Source organism: Cygnus olor, chromosome 6, assembly GCF_009769625.2.
Source record: "Cygnus olor isolate bCygOlo1 chromosome 6, bCygOlo1.pri.v2, whole genome shotgun sequence".
Classification (NCBI taxonomy): domain Eukaryota; kingdom Metazoa; phylum Chordata; class Aves; order Anseriformes; family Anatidae; genus Cygnus; species Cygnus olor.
The window spans coordinates 19,847,228-19,865,431 of NC_049174.1; the positions used below are offsets into that span (position 1 = coordinate 19,847,228).

Genomic DNA, 18,204 nt, shown 5'->3' on the forward strand with positions numbered 1-18,204 from the left:
AATACAGCAGCATTTCTGTGAAGACTCACACATATTAAGTTTGCACCAGCAAATTTAAATCATTAAGACTCCAGAAATACAGGATCCTAGCTACATTGCAACTATTAACTACAAAATATGATTTCAGCAAGGCAACCCCTTTTCAATCAATACCTCAAATAATGGTTTAATTGGGGCTGGAGAAGCATTTGAAGAGTTCTCCATGGCTGGAGAATCCTTGAAGTTTAACAAGAGTTCCACAGTGCCTTGCTTAAATCCATTGATACATACCTCATCTACAAAATTGATAGCATCAAACCAGTCCTGAAGCGCTTCAAGGCAGTATCTGACAACATTTCTTGTGTATTCTTGTGTTTCCTGCAGTAAGAGAAACCACTGTACTATAACAGCCAATACAGTGTCAGTAAGTGTCTCTGTTTTCCTATTATGAATGCACAGGATTATTTCAAGAATACTTTTACATTACTGTTTATGCCCCCATCATACAGAAATTGATAAGTATTCAGATAGTTTCAATGCTACTCTAGATGCTGAGCATTTTAACGGTGAGAAATGAGTCACCTTCAGAATTACCAGCTGTTCTTATTACCTGCAGGTTTGTTTGGTTTTAATTTCTGTATTTTTTTTCCAAAAAAGTCAAAATGCAAGCATTAAAAGAAGTCTTTCCACGCAATCTAAAGGAATTGCTAATATCCTGTAAGTTTAATCTACTGAAACATCTTTACAGACTTGTGCTAACATAATGCACATGAAACGTAAGGACAAAACACTTCTACACAGATTTTAACAATAAGAAAACCTTTTTATGATTGTATAATAAAGTATAACTTTATAACAGTGCCCTAATACAAAAATATTTTTTTGATTAAATAATGTATTTCAAGTCTAGAGGTGCGCATTGCCCTCCAGGAGCAAAGCAGTGGCACACAAGAATGGAAGGAAGAAGGGGATGTAAACCATACTGCTCTGCCATCAGAGGAACTTAGAAACCCTCATTTCTTACAGACTTTTCCCTTAATCTGCCCTTCTCCCTAAACAGACTCTAGACCTGCCTCATACTCTGAGGACAGCTATGACACCCTTCTCATGCAAACAGTGATAGGTCTTAAACAACAACAAAAAAAAAGCCCCCCTGGCCCTAAGCTAAAAAAAAGTATTTCGAAAAAACCAGTTGTAATTCAGTGTTTGAAAGACATATTGGTATATTCATAATATATCAGTATAATTTATATCACGGAAAGGCTTTTGCAACTGCCTAATTTAAACTGTTTAATAAAATGGATGGTGTGCTCATGTGCATTTTTTCAGTGCACAGTTCAATTCAGGTATTACTGTCTCATAGACATTACGAATCTTAAATACTTATCTTTGAAATTAGCTTATTATTTAATAAAAAGAACCATAAATTCTCTATAAAGAGGTGCTTATTTTCCACACATGTAAGTATTCCTATAACCAGATGAATTCCATTTTCACCATTATTTTTTATAACTTACAGTCTAGAAAACAGTAAAAACTTTTTCCTCTAGTTAGGGGATGAACAGATGTCATAACCTAAGAGGCTTTTACCTCATGTTGTTACTAAAACAATACAAAAACATAATTACTCCACCCCCCATCATAAGGAACCTTCTATATGTAGACACAATCAATATTATAGTCCCTTTACGGACAACTTATTAATCTCCCTTCCCACTGAACAAAGGCAGAATGGGTCAGAGATCTCTATCAAGTTCTTCATCAGATTAGACATTATTCCATATGTACAGTCAGTTCGCCCTAATCCTAACCCAAACTTGTGCTCCCAGTTTTGGAAATAATAAATTAGGTACAAGCATGAATCCTATACTGATTCCATAGAGCATATGGGTTGATCACAATATTATATATACAGTAGACAAAGACAGCAAGAAACAAATCTTTTCAAATACAAAACAGACAGGACTTTCAGATTTGAAAACTCAAACATGTCATGAATAAAACATGAATAATGACAGAAATGTTAGTCTTACCCTAACTTTGCAATGTGACAGAAGACCCCACATCGGCTGGGCACAGGCTTCCAGCTCAGCAGCAAAGGCAGCATAGTACGTCTGTGACTCAAACTCCACGTGCTCATTTAATTCTCGTTTATTTAAATTCATACCTTCAAATAGATAAGCAGAGTTATAAAAAAATATCCAACTAGGCCAAAATGGAATGCAGTATTTTCAGCATTATACAAAACTTCTGGAACAAGCAGTTTGAACAGGAGTAGATCAAAAAAGAGCAACAGCTATAGATTGGCTAGCAACTGCAGCCCTTGCTTGTCTGGCAATGTTAACATGGACAGCAGCCCTAACCCTCAGTCAATGAACTTCTGGATGGAACATATCTGCAACTCTTTCTAGGCACATTTATCAATTGAAAAGTTCATGATAAATATAAAATGTATATTACATATAAAATACTCTATCATAATAAACACATGCATTTTCACAGCAAATGTAGAAAAAGATCCAAGTTTATCAGCTGATTTTACTCAATATTTAAATTTAGAATTATACCAGTAAAACTTCCTGTATAAGTTATGACTTGCACTGTAAGTTCAACCTAACAATTGTGGCACCATGAATCTCACTCAGGTATGATGCAACTGCTCTTTAATCAGTTCATCCATTACCTCTTTCATTCCTAGAAAATCTACCTGTTTTCTAGAATATATTGTACCCTTCCAGAAAAGGGCACTTCAAGAATATTAGCGAAACATTTACATGTAACAGTATATGGATTTTGCTACTATGAACATTAAGCTGTCTTAACATACTTCTATCTGTACAGATTTTAAAAGTCGCATACCTTGAAAGAATGATACAAAATTCATCCATGTTACCAAAAGACCATGATCTTCCAAAAACTTCTTTGCCACGCTTTGGTGTGAAAGAATGTTTATAAAATCACTAACGAGAGGCCAGTAAGTATTATTCTTCAGTAGTGCTTCCCCACAATTCACCACAACATGTAAACTATTTTCTTCATCTAGATTAAAAAAAAAGAAGGAACAACACACTCTTCTGCTTTGCAATTTTAAAATAAAGTTACTGGATAACACAAAAATAACAATTAGGATTTATTGTCATCTTGTGGTAACACACACACACTGCAGAAAGGTGTTATTTAGTCTGTGGTACTCGAGGTGGTTTCCTGATCTATGGACTCATCACCATAGATGCCACTCTAGTAGGAGATGCCCATACTTTGAACAAGATCAAAACCTTTAAAATGTCATTTGACCTGTAGCTGCACCAAAACTCCTAATATTCACCCTCACCCCAGTGACATGAGAATCTGTCACTTGCTTGTTTGGGAGCATTTAGCATAGATCAAAGCCTTCTTGAAATCACAGAGTCCAGCCAAGCAAAGAAACTTGATCTCCAGCATGTCTGGACTTTGTCCCTAGCTCTATGCAACAGGGTGGGCAAATTTCTCTTCCCTCTGTGCTCGCTCATCAACAGCCACCTGACAGAAACTTTCTTTTCCTCTCCTCTCTGAAGAAAACACTGTGCCAAATTTATTGTTTTAAGAAAGCTTTCCAACTAGTTTCTAACAGAAGCAAAACTGACGGTTGGTGCCCTAGTGGAAGCAGTGCTGATACTCAAGTGATACAGGCTAATAGATGCCTTAGTAAAACCATCACAGGTATGCCTTTCTGAATACTGTCAAGATACACAGAAAGACCAAATACAATTTCTTCTACGAACATGTGAAACCAATTTTGAACTTGACATGCTTCCAGTAACCAAGCTACCTTACAGCATGCAAACGGGAATCCAGTGATCAAAACCTACATCAAATCTTGAGTCTGAGGAGAAAGACAAAAGGATTTTCACTCTGAATCTAGGACAGAAAGAGGGTTTATGCAGTTTTTCAAGAGTAGGACAGGAGCAAGTTCCCAAAAGGAAGAGGGAAGAAATTAGGGCAGAAGGGAGAAGTCTCTTCCCCTGAATCACAGAAGTACATCTTCTGCTCTACATCTGTCAAATAAATCTGACTGATTTTCATAAGGAGAACCTCCAGAAAGAACAGTAAGGAAACAGGATTGGTCCTGGCTTCATGATGCATGGGATATAACCTTCCAGCCCCCCTTGCCAGGTATTATCCTAACTCAAGCCAATAGAATTAAAATCTTGCATCTGATGGTCAGCCTTGGGGATGGCTCATGTCCAGTTTAGATGCACCAAAGGGCCCTTGTAGTTACCCTTTATGCGGGCAGAAGGGCCACAAGCAGTACGGCATAGCCAAAGCAAAAAGACACCGCTGTTAAGAGACTCCAATCTCTGGCCAATGAAGCATGTGTACCTGGACCAGTTCCCCCGGTATATATGTAAGCAACTTTTTTTCCTCTCCTTTGCTATTGAAGAACACACTTTTTTCCTTTTACTCCAAGTTATTTCATTTTCTTGATTTACTGGTACCAAGAAAGCAAACAAAAAAAACATTCTTACCTCCATTATTTCAACAGAGGTTTTCTAACTTAATAATAAAGTATTTTGATCTTGACAAATTTTACTTCCCAAGAACATAGTACGGTTAGAAAAAATGAATCAGATTTCATCCTGAAAAATATGCTGCTTGTGTTGTATGCAGCTATGAACAGACACTTTCTTGTTACAAGGCAACACAGAGCTCAAAATTCTTCAACTGACTCCTATCTGTTTCACTGAGTTCCCAAAAGGAACAGGAAGCCAGAAGTTTAAGAAGCTGCACAGAGCACTTCTCTGCCACAGTTGATCAAATGCTCCTTAATCACTCTTGTTATCTTGTGCATCTGCAAAGGAAAGGAACCAGGTCTGGCTGTTCGGCTGCCTGGCTCCCATGTGCTCGCATCGCCTATCCAGGAACAGGATAGGATCTCAGCTGTCTCTGCCTGAACCCACACAAGTACTTCGTAAAGAACCAACAGCTAGCTACACGTTCCTGGATTCTCCACCCCACTAAAGGGGATAGAAATCCAAATTTATTTTAAGTTGGCCAAGGCATAGTCACTTCTTCAGAGCACTCTGCGAGTCAGCGTTATGTAAGGGCAGTCAAAGGAAAAGTGTTTTGGCTTTGATTGCCTGTTTTTAAGAAGGAGCCATTACCAGAATATTTTCTGTGGGGGTATAAATTCTTCCATTAGAAGTTCAGTAGCAGAAAAGTACTGGGGGGGAAACCCTCTAAAGAGCAAAGGGACATCAGTCTCTGTGGGGAGACAGTTTTACTATCTGCACCCACATTTATCGTCACCCTTTCACACTGGGAGAGGAGTAAGAGGAGCTAGTAATGCGTTCCAAGTTGGCATCAGTACGGCTCCCAGGTCAAGTCTTTGCTTCAGTAACAGAGGTTGTCCATAATCACTTGGCAATCACAAATACCCTAAATTAACTGTATACTTTTAACAGGTCTCCAAAAGACAATTAACATTAGTGAAAAATGCAAATTAAACATGCCTCAGCAGACTCAATTCTTGGTATATGTTCTCCTTACTCCTCTTCAACATACTTTCTCCATCTATTCATTGGCTGGATTTGTAAGCTTTGTCTCATTCAGATCCTATAATGACCTACTTGTTTCCACTAGCTGCACAAACAGAATTCTTTTAAATTTATCTCACCAGCATGGACTTGTAACAGACCTCTTGCTATTTCTAGCATCATAAGGTATCCCTTGAAGTAAAACACAAGATACAAGCCCACAGAACTGCAAAAGGCGGCCAATAAGAACGAGAGGAAACAAAAAGTACTTAATTCAAATTTTTCTTGCAATTTACAGTCTGCCTGACCCCACACATACAAAGCAGCAAGGAGGAAATGTTGTGAGCATATTAAGAAGCACCCAGACTGATTCCACGATGGAGTCTTAGCTAAGACAAACCATTGGTACTGGGGAAGTAGGTAACATCACACCTTGGGAGAGCTGCTCCACAGACAGGTGTTTTCTCACAATCTATGACAAATATAACTGATGTTATTTAAATTACTAGCTCCAGCTTATATAATTAACTACCATGAAGTTTCTCCAGATATTGCCTAACCACAGTATACCCTTCTTTCTGCCCTGATGCAAATCCTGATCCATTACCAGAAAGCTAGCAACATCCCATAGTGAAAAAGTAAATTTCAGAAAATGCTTTGAAAATAGCTTTAAATGCAATTCCACCAATACGGCATTAGTTTAGCAAAAATCACTTCATATACAAACTGTAAAGCAACTCACGTAGGGCACCAGAAAAATTTTCCATGTTGAGGTCCAGCTGAATGAGGGCACATGTTATGGCTAGATGATGGGGAATTTCCCATTTCAGTACAAGGCATTCTGTATTAGGCTATACAGGGAGTGGGCTAAGAGATAAATTACTTCAGACAAAAAAGAACAAATTTCATGCAGAAGTTGATGATATTTATCTAGCAGCAACACTCAACCTATCTGGAGTACTTTTGAGTTCAGACTAGGATAAAGAGGGCTGAGACGTTTGCGGTCTGTTAGGCACAGGAAAGCACAAAAAAGTCAATAAAATTTGTTGTGCCATCATCTTCAGATAAGGACAAGTAAAACAAGGAGGGCAGAAATAAGACTGCTGTTTTCACTATAAAAGTTATACAATATACAGTAATTTAAATTCAAATTGCCACTGTCAACTAAAAGCATGATCAAATGATAATATTAACAAAGTTAAATCATTCTCCCTTAACCTTCATAAGGATTGGTGGTATTAAAAAAGTAATTTCAAATACTTCAAGTAGTTTGTGAAATACTGCAAAAATATTGTTTAAATTAATAAAAGTCTCAGTTTTCATATGTAATTTCTCATCCAAATGAGCTTCATAGTGTATATCCACTTTAACCAACAAATGGAGCACCTGCAAGATAGTGCTCTATTCTAAATCATGTAACATTATTACAAAAGAAAACCCTACAAAACAGAGGATAAAATATCAATACAATTCTTGAGAACTATCCACATTTCTAGGAAGTTCTCCAGGAAATTCTCAGACTCGGTCTCTACCATATATTGCTATATCCTATGCATTTTGGAGATGGGAGGGAAAACGCGCTGAATTTACAAAGAAAAGATATTAAACTTTCTATAGAACCAATTTATTTATTATCTATGGAAACAAGAAAAAACAACCTACCTTGTAATTCACTTTTAATAAGGCAACTTTCCATCATATATAATAGAACTGTGACCATAATATCCAACAGCTGACATTCTTCTGTTACTTGGCGTGCAAGTTCTTCATTGCTGAACAACTGAACACTGATATGCACAATTCTATTAGACATAGTGTCTGATTCATGGCTTTTCTTCAGTGTTTTCATAATAAAAGCATAATGCTGAACAAAAGTTTTGGTAAAAGCAATCTGAAAATTATGAAAAAATTTGATGTTAACAAGCACCATTCCTTTCATTATAAAATACTCTCTTACAAAAGTACTATTAGTACATCCTTGAAACACCAAGTTACCATGGCAAACCAAAACTGATGGTCCCATGTCTAGTTTTTCCTGAAACACTACACACGAAAAGACATCTATAAAGAGGGGTAACTTATGCTTCCAATATTATTAAGTAATCTCAAAATCCAACTTTCTCATTATGTACATTCTACAGAGATAAAAAAGCAACCCACAAACACAGCAATGTTGAAACAAGAAACGTAAGGTCACAGCATACCTGTGAAAGTAATAATGTTCTAATATTAATTTTTTTTTTTTAACATCCTAAAACAGGGTGTAATGTCCCAAAGTGACATACTACAAACAATGAGATCAGTGGTAATTAATAAAATGGCAGTAACTTGATCACTTGCAATCATCTACCTATTGAGTAAGGTTTTCATTTATCTGTCAAGGATGACATTTTAACACTGAATTTCATCTACTGTCAGAGTATCCTATTTCTTTTTAATAAATCATTATTAAGAGCTTTATTTCCTTAATTAAGTGCTTTCTCCTAAATAACTGAGTCATCAGCAAGCTTTGCTATTCACTATACAACTGTTTTTTCTAAAATCAGATCAGTATTTAAATATGTCGATCGATACGTATGAGTCTTGGAACAATTTCCTGGGCTACCCCATTAGCCTTAATTTACACTGTAAACCAACCTGCTGCACTACACATACACATGTGCTTATCTGCCAGCTTTGAAATCACTTCTCACTCAGTACTTTCAATTTCTGAATTAACACCATCTGGACTTCCTTTGCTTAATAGGAAGAAAAAGTACAAGTTGCACAGTGCTGAAAATTTTCATCTCAAAGTTTAATATCCCATGTCTATTCCTTCTGAAAGTATTCACCTTTTATAAACACAAAATAAGACATTTTAAATCCACCCTAAGGAAGTTATCACTACACTGTACACAAATCACTACTTCATTTTTACCCGTCTCAGTTTCTGCACTTCTATATTTTTTATTATAGCACTATCATGATAACATAACACTGCTGTTGGGCACAAGGATGGCTTCTTACAGCAAATATCCTCAAAAATAAAGATCAAGTTTCTGACGCAAAATAAACAAAGCTGAGCGGGATATTACTGCAGGAAACACCACTACATTGCCTAACTTACCCTGCTTTATCTAGCCCAAAATGATGGAAACTTGTATAATAATTGAAAATGTCTTCTATGTACAGCACCTAGCACAATGGTGATTATTTTTTAGCTACAGCCTCTTGCAGCAAATACATAGCAATGTATTTGCAATATGCTACCTAACTTGCTCAGTTATTACAACAGCATTCCGACATTCCCACCTAGAACAACCTACCATATAATTTGTTTTAAATTAAGGCTTGATACAACTGCAATCACTGGCAATGGAATTTAAAACAAATGATATTTATAACAATAAAACATTTAAGCTATTAATCTGGTATTTTAAGTTAGTATATTAATGCTACGATCATTATTTTTAAAATCATGATTTACTACTAAACTCCAGCAATACTAAAATACAACATGCAATTTAGCAAAACAACTTCATAGGTTTCATTTTCCATCACATTATTTCTTCACATTGTATTACATTTAAATAGGATTCTAAGGTTACGTCATGTAGGAACTACATTGTTCTTGAATTGAGTGCTTGGTAAAACAAGTTGACTGCAAAAAAGGCCCTGCTAAGTCAATTGCTTGATTTATTTAAATAACCACACATCAAATCTTTTTGTGCCTTACGTGTATGATAATGAATTTCTCAAAGTACTGTGGATTCACTATCTACACAGCTTAATTCTAGAGTCCTTAACACACTTCAACAAAGAAAAGGCATAAGCTTTAGCCATATGTTCATTTGTAACTTCAACAAACACATCTCCTTCCAATTTCGAAAGAAAAAAATGAAACTCAATTCCAGAGGTTAAAATGCTGAAATACTGTGGTAAACTGCAGCCCATATATTAGAATAGCAAGAGTGTGTTAAGTCAGTCCAACTACTTCAACATCCTGTCTTTGAGTGGCTAACACTGTAATACAAGAGGATGATATGGAATGGAGCAAAAATGCAGATATGGCATAACTCGTCTTTCCAAATAGTCATTCAGCTTCCAACCATTTGCAAGCAGTGGCTTCCTAAGACAGATGTGCTTTTTGCATATTTAATTACCTTCACTGATTGACTCTGTATGATCTTGCACAGCCTTTAGATTTGTAGCCTATGCAAAAACAAAGCTCTTTGTTTCATCTCATCTTTCCTCTCAGCTGCCATTCAACAATCCCAGAACTTTTAGGAGCCTAACATCAACCCCTGGCTCAGTTAGAGAGAACTTGCATCTCCCATGCTGCCACATGAAAGTTGTGCTGAAGTTTAGTTTCCAAAAGAAAAACCATTCTACGGAATTTGTAGAACAGCACATCCAAGAATTGGTGAAGTCCTATTGCTCTAACTTCCTCAGCCTTCAGTATGGGAAATGCGTGAAGACACAAAACTTCTACTTCTCCATTTCTTTATTTTCTTTATTCCAGTTTATAGCAAGGCTCCACTCTTGCATGATTTACACTCTTCCACGATTTACACTCTTCCACCAGTTTGCTGTTCATAGTTCAACCACTTCTTTTCTTTCTCCTGGAAGGTCCGTTCTATTTCTTTTGTTTTCCTTCTTGCAGAAACCTTGACAATATAAAAACATCTAATTTCTTGGAATCTCCAGTAAGTTTCTCTTTTACTTTCTTTTTCTTCACTTGTAAATCTTCAAAGCCTCAAATGTCAGAAACTGCCAGAAGGGATGCCTCAGGCACAAATCCTGTAAGGCAAAGACCATAGAGCTAGTTAACTCAGTGTTTTAGCCTGCCATTTTCAACACCTCTTCCCAATACTCAAACCCTAAGAGAGGTTTGTTTTCTTATTTAAAAAGAAAGCTGTGCAAACAGAGATTGCTGGTGTTTCACTGACTCCTGTGCAGGGTATGGTGGAGTCAGTCAGCTAGCTGCACTACATTTATGCTAGCGATTAGAGATTTCAGCAATTTCAGAACGTGTACAGATAGCCAGCTCTGTGCCTACCTGTCTGGCTAGCTCACTCAATTTATCAGAAAAACAACCTTGCAAAAGAACTCTGATGGTTTAATAAGCTAAGTTAGCTCAGGGAAAAAAAAAAAAAAATTCAAACAAGTTGCCACAACAGCAGTGTCAGAAAAAAGTAAGACAAAGTACATGTGGTAAAGATGAAATGGGAGAAAGTAGCAGAAAGCTGAGAAATCACATGAAAGTTCACATCCCTACAGGCATTTCCTGCTCTGACTTTGCTTACTGTTGAAAAATATCTTTCAGACAATAACAGCAATTAAAACAAACATAGATTCTAAGAGATTTGAAATAACCAGGGTTCATGCTAATATTAAGTTTGTATGTAGGAACTGAGTTAACTGCTGTTTAATCAAACACAATATTAGCTTGGTAACAAAACAAAAGGAATGTTTAAATAATCCTTTTGTCTGAACATGCAGTATGGTGACTGGAAAATGGATTGCTTCCAGATAAAAGGTTGCAACCAGTAGAGGAAGCGAATATACCACAGCCTCCATTCCTAGTACACAGCAAAGGAAGATTATGAAAAACTCATTGAAGACTGAGGCTTCTTGCCACCAGAAAAGTGATCCTAAGATCATAAGAAGTTGTAGTTATTACTTGGTATAACATAAAGGTAAACGTATCAATACTTACCAGATTCCTCCACATGCTGCTAGCAGTTGGGTGTTTTCACAGACAGGCAGGACTCTAACCAGCAAAGGATCAGGAGAACTGGGGGTCCACAAGCGTCTCCAAATATCAAGAGGAATTCAAGCTTTATGGCAAGGGATATTCAGTCAAAATGTCCTTACATCTCATGTGTTAGTTGAATCCAAGACCAAGATGGATCTAAGTTGGTATCCCAAATCAAAATAATGTCTCAACATGCACAGAGTATAGCTGAAGATCCATGTTTTATCCTTTTCTTTCTTGCAAGTTTTATCTTCATATCCTTTACTCCGATACAAGGTTTCAAGAGGGCACAAATGCAGCGCTGCACCATCACAAAGGAGCATTCTTGAAGAAATCTTCATGACTGTACTTTAGGATTTCTTGATCTTTGCCTCCCAACAGGAATTGAGAAGGTCCAAAACTTTAGCATGGCTCAAAGGTATGACGTGATCAGAGCAAAATGTTAAGCCTGACTGCTATGTATACTAGGTCTTGGAACATGTAGAGCAAACAACCAACCCTGGCTGTGCACCAAGATTTAAAACAGGAAGATGACATCCCGTCTCCGTGACTCCAAGCCAGGAGACACTTGGTATGGACAACTGCAAAGCTCTGTAAGGAAACAGCTGGAAGGCTGCCAGAATCTCCTAGGGCATAGCTAAAGCAAGTATACTCACACTGTAAAGGCCTTCATGGAGAAATCACTGCCTACTACAACAGTTGCAACAGGAATGAAGTCACCACAATAATTTACCAGTAGTACCATACTACAGAGTAACTTAGTGCTGAGCCAAATCTTCCAACTGATAAAAATCCAATTTACTACTTAAAACAAACAAACAAAATCCTGTACTTGCAAACGTGAACTAATAGCCAGAAAGGAAGAACAGAACACAAGAACAAAAATTAATACTGCTGCTCCAAAACTATCAGTCTTTTGTCCACATCTCTCTTCAAACACTATGCACTTTAGACTTTCTAACAGAATACTCAAAACAAAGTAAAAGATCTGCATTATTTTACTGCTTAGTATTCAGATATAAACATATGTGGCTTCATGCAAGGCATAATACACTCTAAATATATAAGAAAATGGTGTTTCAATTCGAACGAACTAAGATAAGTACCTTATAATCTTGATCTGGCAGCATGTTGAGTAAGAAAGTCACCATCTTCTGTGGAAATTCATATTTTATTGTCCAAAACAATAATTCTTCTAGAAAACATTTATGCTTCAAAACATCCATGATAGATTGATCTGCATAAAAGGTTGGAGGAGGGGATGTGTGATAATTATGTCATAAATTTTATCAATAACAACAATAATGCAGTTGCAAAATCTGACACACAACTAACAAAAATTTAAGAACATCTTAGTGCACTTTTTTTTCAGAAACACTGGAAAAAATGAACATAGCCAATACTACATAATGCAAAATCTTGAAGACTAAAAAGAACCTCCTAGAGAAGTCAATGAAGCTTTCAGTACAATTCTACCACAAAAAAAAGAGTCCAATCTTTGCTGATTGCATTAAACCTTATTGCCTTACTGCAATAGCTCCACCAATTTTAATGAATCACAGCAACCTGTAGTCACTTAATTGAGGGAAGCACTTAATAATGTACATCACCACCTAGCTAAGTGAAAACAGCAAAACATCAAAAGACCATTTATGGTTAAGTGGTTAAGTTTTAATCTCCTAACAACACTTCTATTTGCAAAACTCTAAACAAGCTAAATAGAAGCAATAGTGTATTAGCCATTTTTATTTTTAAGGCAAGGTAGGTATAACCCTTGAAAATTACCTATCTTAAGTCAATGAGGGATCTCTTTTCCCCAGCCACACAGTTTTTGTTCCATTTGTTAATATAAAAGCCAGCATAATGCCCTGATCAGATGGTATAAGAGACAGTCCCATCCTTCCCCTTTCATCTCCCAGCTGCTCACTCTGCCATCTTGTTCATGTTGACAGCACCCATTTGTACATCCCTGTGGAGTACCTACATAGGAATCAAATCATCTTTCCATTTTGTCAGCCAAGTTTTCAAGGAGATTAGTTTCCCGATACAGTTCACTGCAATGCTGCACAAACACTGACTCCTGCTAGAATAAACTGTTCATAAAGCTATGGCTTGACAAGAGCGTTAATTAACATCACTGAAAAGAAATGCTAAAATACAAAGCTTCATTATCATCATTCTTCATTAGTTATTTATGTTTTAAAACTACAACAGGAACTGTTCACTCCCATAACGTTATTTTCTATAGCCCGAATATTATTTCTTTAAAACTAGAAATCAACTAGACCTGAGGATAGACCCCTCCACACAATATTGTGTATCCCAATGGGACTTTACAAAGTGCTTCCATCAGCACAGACTCAAAAATGCTCAATCTGGACAACTTCTAGCCTTGAAGACTCACCACTCCACTGAGGTATGACAGCTTCAAGGACTGCACAGGATGACTTTGTGCCTACTAGTTAAACAGCAATCACCTTCATTTTCCACCGTTATCAAATATCAGAGTTCCACTGTCAAGTGACCAATCAGTGCGAAACATCTCAGGAATTGCAAAAGATTGTGAGAAACAGTGAATAATTTAAATTTTAGGGATCTCCTCAAGACTCTAGCAAGCCACACAAAGAAGAGAGTATTTTATTCAATATATTCTACAAGCGCTGAAATAAAAAATTACCTTCACAGACTCATGAAAGATGTTATAATTTTTACAAAATACTTTGTAAAGTGTTACACATCACCTACTGCAGGAAACGTGTGATGATCGTTTACATTTTCCTCCTCGTCTCTTGTTAAGAAATTACGTGTGTGAATTTACTGCCCATGAAAGCTTGGTAGCCATGCAGACTGAAGTCCTCTGTCCACAGAACAGACAGCACAGGTTTAGGTACATTCCAAGTGCCCTGAGTGAGAACACCTGGCATGAAGACAAGTGACGCAACACCTTATCTGTCACTGATGCGAAGCTTTCTGACATGTACCACAGTTGTACAACGCATACTAATTGTTTTATACAGCAGCTTCAGTCAGGGACAGAAGAATATATATCCAATTATACCTGCTACAGAATTTAAGTAGGCAGAATGCTCTTACCCAACTTGGAAAATTTGTCAAGAACACTGGGACTAAAGCTCCCACTCTTGCGAAAAAAGAAAAAAAATGATAGTTTTATCACGATTTTAAATTTCCTTCAGCAAATTAAAAATAGTGCCTGTGGGTTTAAAATTGTCCTAAACTTCACATATTTAAGATGGTTGCAGGTTTTAAAACAGAGTAACAATAGAAAAGTCTCTCAATACTCAGTCACACACGTGTATCAATGACACCTCAGGATAAAAAGCATGTTTTCTTTAAAGAAACCTTTTATTCCTTCCCAGTGCCACAAAAGACTCCACAGACTGTTTTAAACACCTTCATGGAATATAAGTCTTAGTGTACCAAGACATCCCCGGTATATAAATAATCCCCCAATGAAGACAGTACCGCTAAAGACCTAGGATGGGAAAGGGAGTCTGCTTATATGGAAAAGGTAAATCTGTTTTTATTCAATACTCAGTTTTCTAAAATTTTCTTTTCATACTCTTATTTTATACCATATTGGACATAAAATATGAATACTGAAAACTTCAGAAAACTATTCAATATTTAATAAAAACAGATACTTACCCTTCCCCCACTGGGGGACTCCCTCCTCTGGGGCTGATATTAGGAGCTACCAACACCATGAGCACAGTCCATGTTGGGACCTCAGAGGGGGGGGAAGACTACAATCCTGGGGGGAAATCAAATGTTGAATTAAAGAACCACTTTTCCTGAAATGCCACTGCTCATACTGTTTTTCAGATTGAGGAAACTTCTAAACATGGGCTTCCTCCCTGCCTGTTTTCCATAATCAATCATTTCGCATCAGAAAAAAAGATCATCTTTTTCTTGCATTATCTGACTAACTTATCTTTTAGGAAACTTAACAGTCTAAGTAAGAGAGCTTTCCTGGGGTGTCAGTAAATTGCCTGCAGTTCTCCAAATCTACCACATTTTCCGTAACATTATTAATCTGTCACATTTCTGATTCATTCTGAGTCTCTCTCATCCCTGCTTATATAAACACTTATTGCTGCAGTATGCAGGAACCAAGGTACCTCCGCCTGCAGAGCCTTCATGATCTTTCACATATCATTGCTTCACCTCTCAGCAACACACCTGCCAAAATATTTAGTTTTCTGCTTTTCCAACTTTCCAAACTTTTTCATTCAAGCTGAAAACACCAGAAATAATCAGTCTTCCTTTCCCATAGCCATCACAACACTTTCATATCTGTTTATTGACTTCAGGAACTTCTGCATTTCAAATTCAAGCTTCAAATCTTCACTTAAACACCTTTACAGGAATTTTTTCAACTTCCACCATCGTTTTTCACCCAAATGTTCTTTTCTCAAACCTTGCAATTTCTTTCCACTTCTGATGTCAGTCCACACATACTCTCAAAAAAAAAAAAGTATTCAAACCCTTCACTTTTTAGCACAAAAACACAAAGGAAAAGCATGAGATAATGCTACCTCATCTCTAGCCTACGTTCATTCTTGAATTAGAACTTGCACTGACCTCAATAAGAGTGCTGTTCATCTTGGACTAGAAATTGTACAGAGGATTAGTTTCAGTCTAGGAAAATAATGAAGTGGTTTCAAAGGAGACTTCATCCACATATCTTTTCTTAAGCATGACTACAAAAACATTACAGAAAGACCAGCCAAAACCAGAGAGAACCATTACTGCCTGGCTGAGAACATAATCACATTGTACAGTGGCATAATGAAAAAAAATTGTCAAGAACAAATACACCAAAAACCTGTTTGCCAAGATGTATTCCAATCCTGCCTGCCACACAGTGAAAATAGAATGAATTGTTAGATGCCAACTTATAACACGAAAGTGACAAAACAGTTGGTCAAATGAAGTCCCAGAAAGTGATAATCACTCCCAAGAGAAATCGAAGTTGCAAATTAGCATCATTTCACTCGCTATTCTGTTTTAGACTATTATGTTTAATGCCTGCCATATGCAGCACCACAGTGCTTGGGAAGTGAATGAGTACCCCTAGATAATTCTTTAAGATAAACATAAAGCAAATATGATATAGTGAAATCAGTACTTTATAAATACCTTTGGTGGTGCTGCTTAGTTTCACCCTCTTGCGCTTGCCCACACCTTGGCTACCATCCTGGTCCTCCTGGGGTAGAGGAAGAGTTTAAAAAGTTGATAATTGTATATTTGGAATTTATTGCCAACAGACTATATGCTCTCAAAATTCTGGTTCAACTATCAAGCTAAAACAGAGATGCCCTGAATATACTCTCTTACCACAAAATACTTCTGCTGTTTACAGGAACCAAGGAGTCAGTGCAACTCATTAGGGAAAACAATTCTTTAAATTGTTCTTTTTCCTCCTACAGACAACATTATGATCTGCAAGTTCAGACAACTTCATCTATTTCAATAATTTTGTCAGTTGGTTGCTTTGATTTCTGAAACTGGTTGCTACAAAAATGTTTAATTTAGCACTAAAAATTTTCTAAATGTTGCACACCCAAGGTTTCTCTTTACTCATCAATATGGATTCTTTTCGTTTGTTTCCTAAAAAACTTACCAGCCAACACTTCGACTCAAAGTTGGCAACACAAATAGCTGCATATTTTCTAATCAATACAAAGTTTTGTTCCAAGAATAAAGTCCAAGAATAAAGACCAATTCTAATTGCTTGTTTCCTACAGAATAAAGCAAACACCTTATGCAGGCATTTGTCACCTGAAGTTTTCAATGCACTCTGCAAACAAAACAGCAAAGGATCTAAAATGCAATGCAAGTTAAAAACATCACCACCACTTTACAAAATCTAACACTTAGAAAATACTGTGACATTAGAGGACTATATTAAATGTTCTGTTTCTCATTTCTAATGATAGCAGTCCCAATGAAACCCTGACATAAACAATAAATTCTACAGGTACTAATAAAATGAGAGAAAATTAATGTGCAAGTATCTACGGCTAACAGTAACCAATCAATATCAACCTTCTCTAATCAAAGGTCCTACTTTAGTTCCGAATTTCGAGAGGGATGATAAAGAACATGGAACACAAGAAGAAACTATTCTTCATTGGTGAGAAAAATTATTCATATTTTATATATAAGGACTGACCAAAGGTATCACGTTAAGGAAAGATCTGATTTTTTCCTCATCTCTTCAGTACCTCCATCTAAAAAAATCCGTAGCCAACTTTTAAGATGGACACACATTTGAACCCTTAGATCTCCTGTGGTCTTTGTGAACACGTGCTACTTCTGCGCTCAGGAGGCAGTCAGTTGTCAGCATGTTGTCACTGATCGCTCCCCCCACCAGAGAGGCTAAAGGTGCCAAACAAAAATCACACCTGCAGAGATTATGATACTACTACTGCTGGAAGAGTCTGCAATTTAAGTCTCCTGCCCTGAAGACAAGGATTCAAAATTCCTGTTGCTAGACAGGTGACACCTTCAGGTCTACCAGCCTTTTCAGCAGCCGCAGTGAAGCCAGAGAGGTGGTAGAGAGGCCTTAATCAGAAAATAAGGCATTTGAGCATACAAATTGTAATTAATGTGTTGGATTCTGACCTCCAACACCGCCACTCTGGTGATATAGGAGGGTAAACATGCGTTGTTTATGAGGAAAATGTTGAACATTACCTCAAAAGTTGCAATGAAGATTATTTCACTAAAAAGAAGATGTGTTGACTTACTGAGAAATACTTTTGAGAACTGTTTTTTCCTTAATGACACTAGATAGTTGGTTTCCATTACTGCAGTATAGTAGGATTAAATCTTAATGTCAAGTGCAGAAAAATTAACAGCCTTGAGACAGCGAGTGCTAGGTCACACTGTGTTTCCCAAGGCAAAGGATAAAGAATAAACATATGAGAAAGCAAATGTAGAACACCTTGT

The 18,204-nt window shown here is 36.9% G+C and overlaps 1 protein-coding gene across 3 annotated transcripts in view; it reads right to left on the reverse strand.

Moving 5' to 3' along the window:
* The window catches only part of UBR3 (ubiquitin protein ligase E3 component n-recognin 3), a 106,105-nt gene that overhangs the window by 68,741 nt on the left and 19,160 nt on the right, over positions 1-18,204 (reverse strand). The window contains exons 6-11 of one of the 3 annotated variants that reach the window (XM_040562172.1): positions 16,390-16,456; positions 12,336-12,466; positions 7,155-7,383; positions 2,839-3,018; positions 2,013-2,146; positions 271-357 (exon numbers count right to left, since the gene is read on the reverse strand). In XM_040562172.1, the coding sequence (XP_040418106.1) occupies positions 271-357; positions 2,013-2,146; positions 2,839-3,018; positions 7,155-7,383; positions 12,336-12,466; positions 16,390-16,456 (828 nt within the window). Of the gene's footprint in view, positions 1-270; positions 358-2,012; positions 2,147-2,838; positions 3,019-7,154; positions 7,384-12,335; positions 12,467-13,970; positions 14,390-16,389; positions 16,457-18,204 lie in introns of those variants that run through there. The other 2 variants (XM_040562174.1, XM_040562173.1) reach the window with 2 other exon arrangements.